A 14,927-nucleotide genomic window follows, 5' to 3' on the forward strand; every position below is an offset into this window, starting at 1 on the left:
CACCTATAGGTTATGAAGTTCAAAATGAAAAGAAAAGAATAAAATGGAAAGAGGATAAAAGGACCAAGGTGCAAGAAAAAAACGATACAAAAATGAAAAGAAAAAAAATGGAAAAAGTTATAAAGACTAGATTTTTCTGGTTTTGAGAGGTTATCTTTTTCCTTTTCCTTCTTTCTCTCTCTTTTTATCCAGTGGCATTGTACCCCAGGTTTTGCCCCTGTAACACTCTTAGGTAGAGATTTGCAGTTGATATGTCATTATGGCAATGACATAAACTAGGCCTCAGTCCCATTGGTAGGCAGGACTTATTAGCGTTTACAGGCTTCGACAATGGGAGAGTCTGTTTTCCCAGAGCCGCTCCCCCAGTCTCTCCTTCCTGAACCAGAAGCCTGGGGACCCAGCTGTGAATTTGCCACTGCCACTGTCTGGTGAACAAGAGGCTCTAAGAGCTGCCAAAACCCCCCTCTATCCCCACTCAACACAGGGTTCTGGGTAAGGCCTTGCCAACCCAAGCCACTAGCGTAATCAGGCAAGGCTGGGAGCCAATTGCTCCTTGGGCGTCTTTCTATGAGCCTCCAGGTATGTCTAGTATGCCTCAGCATTTTGCGGGACTACTCTCCCCAGGTTTTTTGCACTTTGTAACCTGTATCAGCTGGCAGAAAGATGCCCCAGTCACTGCCTGCAGAACAAGAGGCCTTAAAAGCTGCCAAGTCTCTCTTCCAGGTCCTTTTAAAGCACAGCCCTGGGAATAAAAGCTCTGCTGACTAGAGCCACCAGCTTAAGCAGGCAGGGGGGAAAGCTGACTTCTGGTCAGGCTCCTTTGTAAGGTTCCCCGGGTATGTCTAGTTAAATTTGCCTTAGAGCTCCATGGGGATGCTCTTCACAGGCTTCTCCCTTGTTGGGAAGCCTACAGCCTAGCCTGCCCAACTTCTTCAGTGTTCTCTGAGGTCTGTTCTGTAGAAATGTGTTTTTTACCCTGTATCGGCTGGCAGGAAGTTGCCCCAGCCATTGCCTGCTGAGCGAGGGGCCCTAAGAACTACCAAGTCCCTCTTCTGGGTTTTCTTAAATCATAGACCTAGGAAAGAAGACCTTGTCAGCCAGAGCCACTGCCAGTATAATCCAGCTGGGCAGTGAGTAGACTGTGGATTAAGCTTTTTTCAGCGATCCATGGGTCTGCTCTCCATAGGCTGTCAACAAGCTGCCTGCATGCCCTTCCCTCAGCACTTCTGTAGTTTTCTTCCTGGGGAATTTGCTTTGTTAGCATCCCACCAGGAGAGGTCCAGGCGTAGGAAAGCTGGCTTTTGTGCACTCCCTGCGCACTGTTGTTTGGGGAGTAGGGGTTATACAGAGACTCTGGCTGTAGCCCACACAGAAGGCCACTGCTGACAGTCTCTGACCCAGTCCCTCCATCTGGGAACACAGGCACCCATGACCGAGGCGCTAGGAGGAACCACTCAAACACTGCCCATACTCGCTGATCCGGAGACCGGGGGTAAACAAAGCCCACTCCACAGGCAAGCCACTTGCCCACCTCTACCGGGGTTTGCTGCTGGTGTTAGCTCTGCGTAGGTTGAGCCACGGGCACATTGTCTCCTCGGCTTGCATGTTTCCACCCTAGCCTTCCCTTCCTCTCAGTTCCAAGTGAGAAAAAGTTTCCTTGGGTCAGTGAGGAAAGCGGAATACTCCTTTCTCCGCCCTATTTCTTTCAGAGTGTTTTTTCAGCCACCTTTTCACCCAATCATACCATTGTTTGATGTGTGTGTATTTCTGATGCTCCTGAGATTGTTTTTCTGTCTCTAGTTATTGAATTTGTTGAAATTTCCAGGAGAGGTATCAGGAGTCCTCCTCATGGTGCCATTTCTCTGACGTCACAAGTGTGCATATTCTTGAGGGCACAAATACCTAAATAAAAATAAGCTAAGTAATTTGGCATTTCCTTAATCTTCCTGATACACTGTCTCTTCATTACTAAACAAGGGTATGAGTGCAATCTTGTTAGGTGACTGTAGAAATATGTGTAGGGTAAACTGGGAGGAACACTAGGCTGGTGTCACAGAGTGGTGGAATAGCCTTTCTCAACCTCAGTATCCTCATTTGGAAAGAGGTGGTATGCTTCTTAATACTTTCAGAGAACTATGGTTAGGAAAAGAATTTAAAGGTTTTAAAACTGCTTTGTAACTTGTGTGTCTTTTGTCCTATAACTCTGAATATTTACCGTTCCTTCCACTTTCTTTTTCCACACACACAAGAGAGAAAAGAGGAGAAAGAGGAATGAAGAGAGACAGGAAGGGAGAGATATGAGAAGCATCAAATCATAGTTGCGGCACTTTAGTTTTTCATTGACTGCTTTCTCATATGTGTCTTGACTAGGAAGTGGGGGCTCCAGCCAAGCCAGTGACCCCTTGCTCAAGCGACTGACCTTGCACTTAATACTGTGACCTTGGGCTTCAAGCTAGAGACATCTGGGCTCAAGCCAGTGACCTTTGGGCTCAAACCAGTGACCATAGCCTTGTGTTGATGATCTCACACTCAAGCCGGTCACCAGCTCTCAAGCTAGTAAGCCCATACTCAAGTCTGCGAACTCAATTTGTGTCCCAAGTTGATGTTCTATCCACTACACCAACACTGATCAGGGCAGTTGCTTTTCTTCCAAATTCCAAGTATGTCTTATTGCAGGATGCATGTTTTATTCATCTTTAGCTGCTCAGCATATAGCAAAGTGTCTGACACATAATATAGGGCTATAAAAGTTTGCTCAGTTAATTAATGAGTGATTCTTTACTCTTTCAGCTCTACAATGCATTCCCACATTTAATACATTATCTCCCTGGATGTCATAATGAATTATTTGAAAACATTGTTAAACAGAAAGAATTTATTATGGAAAAAGTAAAAGAACACCAGGAATCCCTGGACCTCAATAACCCTCGAGACTTTATTGACTACTTCCTGATTCAAATGGAAAAGGTATAAAATATTCTGATTTGCAATTTTATCTTTGTTGGTAATGTGACTCATGGATTAGTTTTAATCTTTCACAGTGAAATTGGGATAATAAAATGAATGCATCTTCCTAAGGATGTATTAACTACTTGTACAACCTGTTGCTTCTGCAAACCATAATGAGTGTCTTGAAATAGTCCAAATTCTCACTAAAAATGACTTACAAGGCTTTATATTTACCTTGTTAAACCTGGTTCTTTATTTTGAACAGGTTTAAAGACATCCACAAACAAGTGCACACACATTCAAGATTAATGATAAACAACATATATCTTTCATAAAATAAGTTCCGTGAATGCAAGATGGAACATGTGAGGAAACTCAGGAATGCATTAAGAACCTAGAAAGGTTTACCTTGGAAAGCTACTAGGAAATATTCCCAAATGAGGTAGTTTTAGAGGAAATGCTGGCTTAGATGAACAGAGATGACAAAATGGGTCTAGGGAATGATGATCAAGTGTGTGGAATTTTCAGAGGTTATCTTGATTATAACTGAGAAACTGTTGTCGGTGTCATGGCTGGCGACATTGGGAATAGTGATGCTGTTAGCGGGTGGGTGGTTCTGGAGGCTGAATGAGAAATTTAGACATGATAAAATACACAATAGGTTGTAGAACTGTCAGTGAGTAGTCATGATGACTTGATAAAAATTATGTTTGAAAGAACTGATTGACTCATGAGTGAGAAAGTAGGAATCAAAAAGGACTTATGGAAAATTTGTAACTCTGATTTTATTTTAACTGTTTGAAGGACACCTAATAACTCATCTAACTTTACCTTCAGCTATTACATTCTCTGCTGTCTGGATTAATTTGTCAAATAAGCAAATAATGATGTTATATTGAGATACATTACAGTACCTCTAAGGTTCTTCTATTTATCAGTAATTCTAAGATATTATTACTAGGAAAAGCAGAATCAACAGTCTGTATTTACTATAGAAAACTTGATCCATACTGTGTGGGACATCTTTAGTGCGGGAACAGAGACAACAAGCTCCACCCTGAAATATGGACTCCTGCTTCTGCTAAAACACCCAGAGGTCACAGGTATGATAACAGACGATGGTCAAGATAAAATTTGGGGTAGAAATGGCAGGCAGCACTGATAATTCTCCCATTCTTCACCTGTCTAGACAATATTCCAAAAAAAAATTTCATTACTAATAATCTTTCTAACATTAGAGAAATTAAAGTTAAATTATAGTACAAAAAGAGAAAAAAATTTAAATAACAGCAGAGCTTTGAAGGGCAGAAGTCATTGTTCTTCCTGTAATGGTAGAGTATCCTTGATTTGCATCAGACCAGATGAAGTAGGCAGGGTTGTCTTAGGATCTAGGAAAGATTAGCCTTCCTCTTCCTCTAAAATGATATCACTTGATATACCTTCCATGTCCCAATAAATATATCTTTGTAACCTGACCAGGCAGTGGTGCAGTGGATATAGCGTTGGACTGGGATGTGGAGGACCCAGTTTTGAAACTCCAAGGCTGTGGCCTGAGCACAGGCTGAGCAGCTTGAGCATGGGGTACTGGCTTGAGCATGGGATCACAGACATGACCCCATTGTTGCTGGCTTGAGCCCAAAGGTCATTGGTTTAAATCCCAAGGCCACTGACTTGAGCAAGGGGTCACTTGCTCTGCTGTAGCCCCCCAGTACATCGGAGAGAGCAATCAATGAGCAAGCGATCAAAGGACAAGTAAGATGTTGCAATGAAAAATTGATGGTTCTCATCTCTCTCCCTTCCTGTCTGTCCCTGTCTATCTCTCTGACTTTCTCTGTCTCTGTCAAAAAAAAAAAAAAAAAGAGAGATTTCTGCTCAAGTACATTTGCCATCTAAAGACGAACTCAACAAAATCATAATCTTTCTCTACTGGAGTGTCTTACTTTAGAGTTAGACACAAATAAAAACTTCTTTTAAAATATACCCTTTTGGGGAAACAAAATTTTCCTCAGAAGCATGATTTCTCTTACAAATGCAATTTTCCCATTTTACCTCCTCTTTTTTATTGAGTTTATATTAAGAGGTTATTTCCTCCACTGTTATATCATTCCTGTTTGTTACATGCAGACAGTGTTAGTATAATTAAATCTCAAGAGCTTCTTTCTCCAACATCAGCATCAGATTTTCCTACTTGGTTTAAAGTCCCCTATCCTCCATTATAACTGGGATGTTTTCCAAAAGGTGTGATTTACAAGCACAGCCTTGAAATCACTTTGCTTGCACACATTGGGGTATACGATAGCAATGTATTTCTTTCATGTGTCACAGATTCTTTTGGCCAAATAAACTCACTAACTCTTGTAAGACCTATGTCGATTATGACTGTCAATTGTTTGGGACATTTTCCTACACACATTTAAAGCCCTTCTTGTGTCATATTTCCCCAGTTCTTCCATTTTCATTTTCTATTTGGGTTTTTTCTTGCATCACATCCATTTATATGTTCCTTCCCATTATTATCTTTTATTGTGATATTTTGCTAAGCATATAACTTTATAAGCAGTTTTAACCACTGCATATATCCACTCTCTTCCAGGCAAAACTGATCTCTCAAATTGAGAAGGCAAATTCTAAAACTTCTCTAAATTTCCTACCCTTTCCTTCCTTATAGCTATTAAGCCACATATTTTTCACATGCTCCATTAAAGGACCATTCTTCAGGTGGTAGATACACCCCATATGTCCACAGTAGCCACCCGGTAGTAGAGAAAATGGGTTATAGGCTCTAACAACAGTGGCTGCAGGTTCTGCTCTACTAGCACATAGCTGTGTGACCTCAGACTCATGACTACCTTTCCCCGTATGACGCCCTCTTCTGTCTAAGGAGATGATAATACTTCCATAATGAGAAAGTTAATAAGCATTTGTTTTTAACTAATGAATAGTCCTACTTAAGCTATTAACATGATATACTTTGTAGGTAAAGGAAAAATATAATTCACTAACACAAATTACTTACAATAATCTTATTTAAGTTCAAAGATGGTGGGTTTGGGAATAAGAAAGACCACATAATACCTGGATGTCCTTAAGAAATATATTTACTGCCTCACCTGTGGTGGTACAGTGGATAAAGCGTCGACCTGGAAATGCTGAGGTCGCCGGTTCGAAACCCTGGGCTTGCCTGGTCAGGGCACATATGGGAGTTGATGCTTCCAGCTCCTCCCTCCCTTCTCTCTCTCTGTCTCTCCTCTCTCTCTCTCTGTCTCTCCCTCTCCTCTCTAAAATGAATTAAAAAAATTTAAAAAAAAGAAATATATTTACTTTTCTGGATCTCTTTTCTCATTTTTAAGATACATAAACTAATACCGAACACATAAAACTATTCTGAGAAATTAGAAAGAAATATACTAAATAGTGTGGCATGCCTGTCAAATTTTGCACTCTCTATAAATGTTAACTTCTTGTTCCTCTATGCTGAGTCAACTAAACATCTCATTTAATTGTTCTATAATATTTATTAAGCACTTACTGTACTGGGAAGCTCTTACTCCCTTGGAAGCTACACATTTAATAAAACAAAAACTGCATATACAAAGAGGTTAAACTACATGGTTTGTAGTGATCCTTCAGGATCCCAGGCCCCCTAGTCCATTAAACAAAAATACACAAAATAGAGAATCAAAGTTAAGAAATGAATTTCATGGTACAATTGTGTTTTACATGCACATATATTTAAGTCTCTAATGAGACTCGAATTAGCCCAAGAAACTAAAAATCTGTTTCTTTTTCTCCCTTATGGAGGTAGCCAAATGTCGTTTTCCTTTCTTCCCATCTCCTGCCACAATGTGACCAAAATTAAGACGGTCGTTTCACAAGAGTGTTCCATTTCACATACATTCTGATTCCTGCCCTGCCAGCTAAAGTCCAGGAAGAGATCGACCGTGTGGTTGGCAGAAACCGGAGCCCCTGCATGCAGGACAGGAGCCGCATGCCCTACACGGACGCCGTGGTGCACGAGATCCAGAGATACAGTGACCTTGTTCCCAACAACCTGCCCCATGAGGTGACCCGGGACATTAACTTCAGAGGATACCTTATTCCAAAGGTGAGAGATCCCTTTTTCATGGGAATCAGATTCCGACTGTCACTGTAGTAGAATTACAGTCTGCTTCACTTTCTACACGTATTGCACATTCAAAACTCAGGCACCTCACCCTCTGTGTTCCTTTCCTTCTAGTCTGCTGACACTACTTTATAAATATAATAGCACTTAACGTTCCCGAGGATTTTCAGTGCACCCTGCATGTCCGTTAGCGCAGTCTGCTGTCCACGTCTCTGCTCTCCAGTGTGTGTTTACTACGCTCACCACTCAGCCAGCAGCCTGTCCTCCCCTTGTCTCCTCAGCTGTTTGTGTCACTTACTCGTCAAACTTTTCATGGAAAAAAAAAAAGAGCAACAAGTCAACTGAAAGAAAGCATTAGGAGGAGGGATACTTACTATTTTCTCATTCTTATTGGAAAGTAAAGGGTTTTCAAGAATACGGCCACTCAGGTAGAGTTTTGAGGAAGACCTCATACTTGGTTTCAAAGAGAATGAGCTGGATTTTCAGTGACTTCAGTACTTGAGACAATAGTGCAATTTTTAAAGAACAATGTACTCTAGAGAACATCCTTTGTTTTCTGAAAAACAAGTGCTGATATCAGACCACACACTGAAGAGGAAGCCTTGGGGTCCATGAACAGTGGCGAGGACTGGCTTATATGGTTTAAGACCTGTTAGGATTGGTCATTAATTTGTTCTGTGACATGAAATAAATAAATTCTCCTTTTAATACCTCAATTTCCTGATGTATAATACAAAAGAATTAGATAAAGGGATGTTTATTTAAAGCTCCATAACATTCTCTTTTTTTTTCTTTTTTTCTTTTTTTTTTTTTTTTGCATTTTTCTGAAGCTGGAAACAGGGAGAGATAGTCAGACAGACTCCCGCATGTGCCCGACCGGGATCCACCCGGCACGCCCACCAGGGGCGACGCTCTGCCCACCAGGGGACGATGCTCTGCCCATCCTGGGCATCGCCATGTTGCAACCAGAGCCACTCTAGCGCCTGAGGCAGAGGCCAAGGAGCCATCCCCAGCACCCGGGCCATCTTTGCTCCAATGGAGCCTTGGCTGCGGGAGGGGAAGAGAGAGACAGAGAGGAAGGTGCGGCGGAGGGGTGGAGAAGCTAATGGGCGCTTCTCCTGTGTGCCCTGGCCGGGAATCGAACCCGGGTCCTCCGCACGCTAGGCCGACACTCTACCGCTGAGCCAACCGGCCAGGGCCATTCTCTTTTTTTTTCAATTTAGTGAGAGGAGGGGAGACAGAGACAGACTCCTGCATACACCTGCCCAGGATCTACCTGGCATGCCCACTAGGGGACGGTGCTCTGTCCATCTAGGCCACTGCTCCGTTGCAATCGGAGCCATTTTAATCAAGCCATGGCTATAGAAGGGGAAGAGAAAAGAGAGAGAAGTGAAAAAAGGAGGGGTGGAGAAGTAGATGGACACTTCTCCTGTGTGCCCTGACCAGGAATCAAACCCAGGACACACGCTGGTCAGATGCTTTACCACTGAGCCAACTGGCCAGGGCCTCCATACCATTCTTTATAATCTGGTTTGTCTGTTTCTCTTTATATCAGGGCACATCCATATTCACATCTCTGACTTCTATCCTGCACGATAACAAAGAGTTTCCTAACCCAGACCAGTTTGACCCCGGACACTTCTTAGATGAAAGAGGCAACTTTAAGAGGAGTGACTACTTCATGCCTTTTTCAGCAGGTAAGCAAGTTTCATTTCTATTTGTACATCAGAGGCCAAAGAGATGAGGCAGGGCTTTGTGTGGAGGCTACTCTGGGCTGGACAAATTGTCATTTGCATGAGGACAGAGGCACCACTCCCAAAGTCCAGGTTATTTCTCATTGGATTGGAGACTGCTCAATGAGTTCTGTCCCATAATTCACCACTGACATTGCCAAAAGCTCCTCCTAGAGTCAGTTCATTCAGTACACGTCACTGAGGAGCCCGTATGCAGCAGACTCATGCTCAGATCCAAGGATAAAGTGTGAATAAGAAACAGATCCCCTCTCTGAAAGAGAGGAAGGCAAATTAATAGGCAATGAGACCCCAGAGAGACAAATGGTCTTTCTTCAATGGACTGTTGTGGGAGCCAAAACAAAAGCTTCTGACTCCTTTATCTTTGTATTGTTTTGTTTAAGAGAGACAGAAAGAGAAAGGGGAGAAAGAGAGAAGCATTCATGTGCTGTTCCACTTAGTTCTATATTCATCGGTCACTTTCCGTATGTGCCCTGGCTGGGGATCGAACCTGCAACCTTGGTGTTTCAGATGACGCTCTAACAGAATGAGCTACCGGCCAGGGTCGGAGCTCCTGACTCTTGTCCTCTGTGCAGCCAGGGCAGAGGGCAGAGTAGTTAGAGGGTAAGGAAAATTTTCTTAGAGAAAGTATCACTCGAGTACCTTTCTTTAATTTGTGAGAGTCCTGGAAAGAAGTAGGGAGCATATTCAGAAAAGTCAACTAAAGAAGGTTTAATGATTTTAACCAGGCAGTAGTGCAGTAGATAGGGCATCGGACTGGGATACAGAGGACCCAGGTTCGAAACCCTGATTTCGCTGGCTTGAGTGCAGGCTCATCCAGCTTGAGCGCAAGGTTGTTAGCATGAGCTTGGGATCATAGACATGACCCCATGGTCACTGGATTGAGAAAGATGTCACTCTCTCTGCTGTAGCCCCTCCAGTCAAGGCACATATGAAAAAGCAATCAATGAACAACTAAGGAGCTATAATGAAGAATTGATATTTCTCATCTCTTTCCCTTCCTTTCTGTCTGTTCCTATTTGTCCCTTTCTCTGTCTATGTTACACACTCACACACACACACACACACACACACATGTTTAATGCAAAGACAGTTTTTGAGGTGTGGGAAGATTAAGGGATGTAATGAGGTGTGCTAAAGCACTCAGGGGCTGGCACCAGCAGAAGAAAAACATCACCATCCTAGGTTGAAAGGGACGAGGGAAGGTGGCTATAACTGGAATCCAAGTAGATCTTTAGCAAAGAGGGATGGGACCCCTCAACAGGAGATGCGTTTAGAGGCAGAGGAATAGAGCCACTGTCTAAACTGCAGTCTGACGGGGTGGGAGTGAGGATTAAATACTCTGGCCATTTCAATATCTAATCTTCTGAATTTATTATTCAGAACTCAGAAGGAACCAACTTCTGGGTTTATGCAAGTCATAGGAATCAGCTTCTTGAGCAGAGAGTAAGCTCCAATGACACACACAGAATGGACCTGAAAGGAAGGAGACCCAGAGAATATTCAGCACACTCCAAAGGGGAAACAGAGGGAAGAAGAGAGAGTAAAAGGCCTTATCTTTCTTCCTGTGAAATGAGCCTGCTCAAGGTTTCTATTCATATCACTGGGTTTGCAGACTCGCTTTTGTCTGACACTGTAGGCATCATTACAAGATGAAAGGCCTTACCTTCAGAGCTTATATTCCAGTCAGTGAGAAAGACGAATTATTAGAACTTCATGCGACATGTGCTGTGTTAGAACATTAATGAGGGCTGTGGGAACAGATGGGGGGTGAGTTACATACCCTGAGCACGTCACAGAAGTTTGCATAGAGTAAATGACATCTGAACAGGATCTAGTAAAGTGTAGAGAGTGTCAGCAGGCAGAGCAGAGGGGGAGACTATTCCATGTGGAGGGACCGCTGGAATTTGAGACAACATCTGAAATTGCCAGTCTGTTTGGGGATTAGTGGATAGTAATGCTGTGGCTAGTTCGTGATGTTTCTTTATATACTTGGCAACGGTAAGCTCCTAAAATTTTTTAAAGCAGGGCCATGACAAGATTAAGATTATCCTTTAGAACAGTGGTCCCCAACCCCCAGGCCGCGGACCGGTACCGGTCCATGGGCCATTTGGTACCGGTCCACAGAGAAAGAATAAATAACTTACATTATTTCCGTTTTATTTATATTTAAGTCTGAACGATGTTTTATTTTTTAAAAATGACAGATTCCCTCTGTCACATTCATCTAAGACTCACTCTTGACGCTTGTCTTGGTCACGTGATACATTTATCCATCCCATCCTAAAGGCCGCTCCGTAAAAATATTTTCTGACATTAAACCGGTCCGTGGCCCAAAAAAGGTTGTGGACCACTGCTTTAAAACACAGATGAGGAGAAAGAAACCCTTTACTGAGCCTTGGAACTGACCATGGAAAAGTGCAGTGTGTGCCTCATGCCAGTTGGGTAGGTCAGCATGTGTGTGTGTGCATGGAAAGATGTCACTGACAAGCCTCAGGAAAGCAAATCCAACGTGGGAGCACAGAATAGAATCTTTCTTGCAGCACGCACACAGAGGTAGGTGCTGAGGGAATGAAGGAATCCAGGTTCCGCTGTAGATAAGAGAAGACATAAGTTAATTAGTCTTTTATTAAGATGCTTATATATTTATTTCTTATTTCCATATTTTTGAGCCTCTCTCTGTGTTAACTCAGAAATAGAATTAAATTAATATGTAATTTCTGTGTCATTTTTAGGAAAAAGAGTTTGTGTTGGAGAAGGACTGGCCCGCATGGAGCTGTTTTTAATACTGACCCACATTTTACAGCATTTTACCCTGAAGCCTGTGGTTGATCTGAAGGACATTGACATCACTCCAGCTGTCTCTGGGTTAGGCTCTGTACCGCCCGACTATAAGCTCTGTTTCATTCCAGTGTGAAGAAGGGGCACGCTGCCAGGTTGCAGAACAAGACCCTCTGTCTTCATCTGAATGAGCCAGACGCTTTCTGTTCAGTGTGTGAGCCATTACCCACCTCTTTCTGAACAGGAGGAATGACTTTCCTAAGCTCTGTCTCTTCTAATTTCTCCCGTCCTGTACAAAATAAAACTATAAAGCCTCTCGTGTGAGACATAGGAGAATGTCTTTATGACTTTAAACTCTGCAGACAGCACTAGTTATAAGAGATTGTCAAATAAGTCTTTAGTTAAATTAATTTAAGCTCTATCTATTTATCAAATGGTACCATTTAAGATCATCAAAAGGCGGCCCTGGCCAGTGGGCTCAGTGGATAGAACATTGGCCCAGCATATGGATGATCCGGGTTCGATTCCCAGTCATGACTCACAGAAGAAGCAACCATCTGGTTGTCTCCCCTTCCTCCCTCTCCCCGTTCTCTCTCTCTCTTCGCTCCTGAAGCCAGTGGCTCTGTTGGTTCGAGCTGAGGAGAGCTCGATTGATTTGAGGCCCCAGACGGGAGTAGCCAGGTGGATACCAGTTGGGGCGCATGCGGGAGTCTCTCTCTCTCTATCTCCCCTCCATTCACTTAAAAAAAAAGATAATCAAAAAGTAAAGTAAAGACTGGGAGAAATAATCACAATGAATATATCCCGAAAGGATGTATATCCATATTATATAAAGAACCAAAAAAGCACAAAGACACTGCCAATATTATTTTGAATGGGCAAAATGTTTGAATAGTCACTTCACAGAAGAGGATTTTTATCAGGTCAATATACATGAGAATATAAGTTACGGTGGGAAGTAAAAATTAAAACCAGCCTGACCAGGCGGTGGCACAGTGGATAGAGCATTGGACTAAGCTGCGAAGAACCCAGGTTCGAGACCCGGAGGTTGACACCTTGAGTGCGGGTTCATCTGGTTTGAGCAAAGCTCACCAGCTTGGACCCAAGGTCACTGGCTTGAGCAAGAAAGAGGTTACTCGGTCTGCTGAAGGTCCACGGTCAAGGCACATATGAGAAAGCAATCAATGAACAACTAAGGTGTCACAACGGAAAATCTAATGATTGATGCTTCTCATCTCTCTCCCTCCTGTCTGTCTGTCCCTATCTATTCCTCTTTCTCTGACTCTCTCTGTCTCTGTAAAAGAAAAAAAAAGTAAAACCAAAATGAATTACTAGTATGTACCCACCATCCACTAAAATACATGTTCCACATGAGCAAGGACCTTTGTTTTGTTCACTAATAAATAGCAGTTACCTGGAGTGGCGCCTGGCACGTATTGACTCAATAAATAACTGACAAATGAATGACTACTTGATTGAATGATGAATGATGAATGAATGAATCAATGAATGACCCCATGGTTGCTAGCTTTAGCCCAAGGTCAGTGGATTGAGCAAGGGGTCACTGGCTTAGCTGGAGCCACCCCCCACCTGGTCTAGCCCCATATGAGAAGCAGTCAATGAATAACTAAGGTGATACAATGAAATATTGATGCTTCACCTCTCTCTCCCCTTGCTGTATGTCTGTCCCTGTCTGTTTCCCCTGCTCCCTCGCTCTCTCGCTTAGAAAGAGAAGAAAGCTCCACTGGAAGAATCAAAGCCAATTCCTAACAGGTCAAGTCAAGAGCAGCCTCAGAACTCTAACTTCTCTCACATCCTCGCATCTGAAGACAGCCATCCGTCAGCATTTCCACCACTGCTCTTCTCTTATGTTTTACAAGGTTAAGAAAACCTCTCCGCCCTGGCCGGTTGGCTCAGCGGTAGAGCGTCGGCCTGGCGTGCGGGGGACCCGGGTTCGATTCCCGGCCAGGGCACATAGGAGAAGCGCCCATTTGCTTCTCCACCCCCCCCCTCCTTCCTCTCTGTCTCTCTCTTCCCCTCCCGCAGCCGAGGCTCCATTGGAGCAAAGATGGCCCAGGCGCTGGGGATGGCTCCTTGGCCTCTGCCCCAGGCGCTGGAGTGGCTCTGGTCGCAGCAGAGTGACGCCCCGGAGGGGCAGAGCATCGCCCTCTGGTGGGCAGAGCGTCGCTCCTGGTGGTGGGCGTGCCGGGTGGATCCCGGTCGGGCGCATGCAGGAGTCTGTCTGATTGTCTCTCCCCGTTTCCAGCTTCAGAAAAATACAAAACAAAAAAAAAACAAAAAACAAAACCTCTCCAATTCTTGGCTTGACCTGTGGTGGCACATGGGTAAAATGTCAACCTGGAACACTGAGGTCATCGGCTTAAAACCCTAGGCTTTTCTGGTCAAGACACATATGGGAGTTGATGCTTCCTGCCCCTCCTTCCTTCTCTCTCTCTCTCTCTCTCTATCTCTATCTCTCTCTCTCTCTCTCTCCCTCCCTCTCCCTCTCCCTCTTATCTCTAAAAATGAATAACTAAAATCATTTTTTAAAAATTCACAAATTGAAAAAAAAGCTCTCTAATTCTACTGTGTAAGTGGCACTCCCAAGAGCATGGGACAAAGAGTAAGAAAAATGAGTCTCATCCTGCAGAAGAGGTAGTTTCTGAAATGAATGTCATGGTTCATGGAGAGGGCCGGCTGTATGGAGGATGTCAGTGCATCTCTGCGTCTTGTGTGTCACATAATCCATAGAGAGCAGACTCCTCTATTATTATTATTATTATTATTATTATTATTATTATTATTATTATATGAGAGGCAGGGAGGTCAAGTCAGTCTCCTGCATGTACCCCAATCGGGATCCACTCAGCAAGGCCAATAGGGGGCGATGCTCTGCCCATATGTGCTATTGCTCCGTTTGTCAGATACAAAGCCATTAGCGCCTGAGGTGGAGGGCATGGGACCATCTTCAGTGTCCCAGGCCAACTAACTCCAATTGAGCCATGACTGCAGGAGGGGAAGAGAGAGAGAGAAAGACAGGGAGAGAGAAAGAGGGATGAAGAAGTAGATGGTTGCTTCTCCTGTGTGCCCTGACCAGGAATTGAACCCGACCTTCCACATGCTGGGCCAACGCTCTACCACTGAGCCACCTGGCCAGGGTGACCAGAGGCGGATTTAAGGGTGGGTGCACCGTGAACGTACCCTGGGTCTCAACTGCTGAAGGGCCCCGGAAAACTCCAACTTTATATTTTTTTCTAATGATACCAAGTTTGGTTTCATATGTGCAATTTTAACATTAATAGTACATAATATTTCTATTTATT

At 43.6% G+C, this 14,927-nt stretch overlaps 1 protein-coding gene across 2 annotated transcripts in view; it reads left to right on the forward strand.

The window, feature by feature from the left end:
- Positions 1–14,927, forward strand: part of LOC136384667 (cytochrome P450 2C21-like) — a 149,424-nt gene that overhangs the window by 20,086 nt on the left and 114,411 nt on the right. The window contains exons 5-9 of one of the 2 annotated variants that reach the window (XR_010747634.1): positions 2,791–2,967; positions 3,911–4,052; positions 6,867–7,054; positions 8,628–8,769; positions 11,559–12,549. Coding sequence is in view for 1 of the 2 variants with exons in the window: in XM_066355125.1 (XP_066211222.1) it covers positions 2,791–2,967; positions 3,911–4,052; positions 6,867–7,054; positions 8,628–8,769; positions 11,559–11,740 (831 nt within the window). In the remaining variant the exon portion in view is untranslated. Of the gene's footprint in view, positions 1–2,790; positions 2,968–3,910; positions 4,053–6,866; positions 7,055–8,627; positions 8,770–11,558; positions 13,024–14,927 lie in introns of those variants that run through there. The other variant, XM_066355125.1, reaches the window with a different exon arrangement.

The sequence above is a fragment of the Saccopteryx leptura genome, chromosome 13 (genome assembly GCF_036850995.1).
Source record: "Saccopteryx leptura isolate mSacLep1 chromosome 13, mSacLep1_pri_phased_curated, whole genome shotgun sequence".
Lineage (NCBI taxonomy): Eukaryota > Metazoa > Chordata > Mammalia > Chiroptera > Emballonuridae > Saccopteryx > Saccopteryx leptura.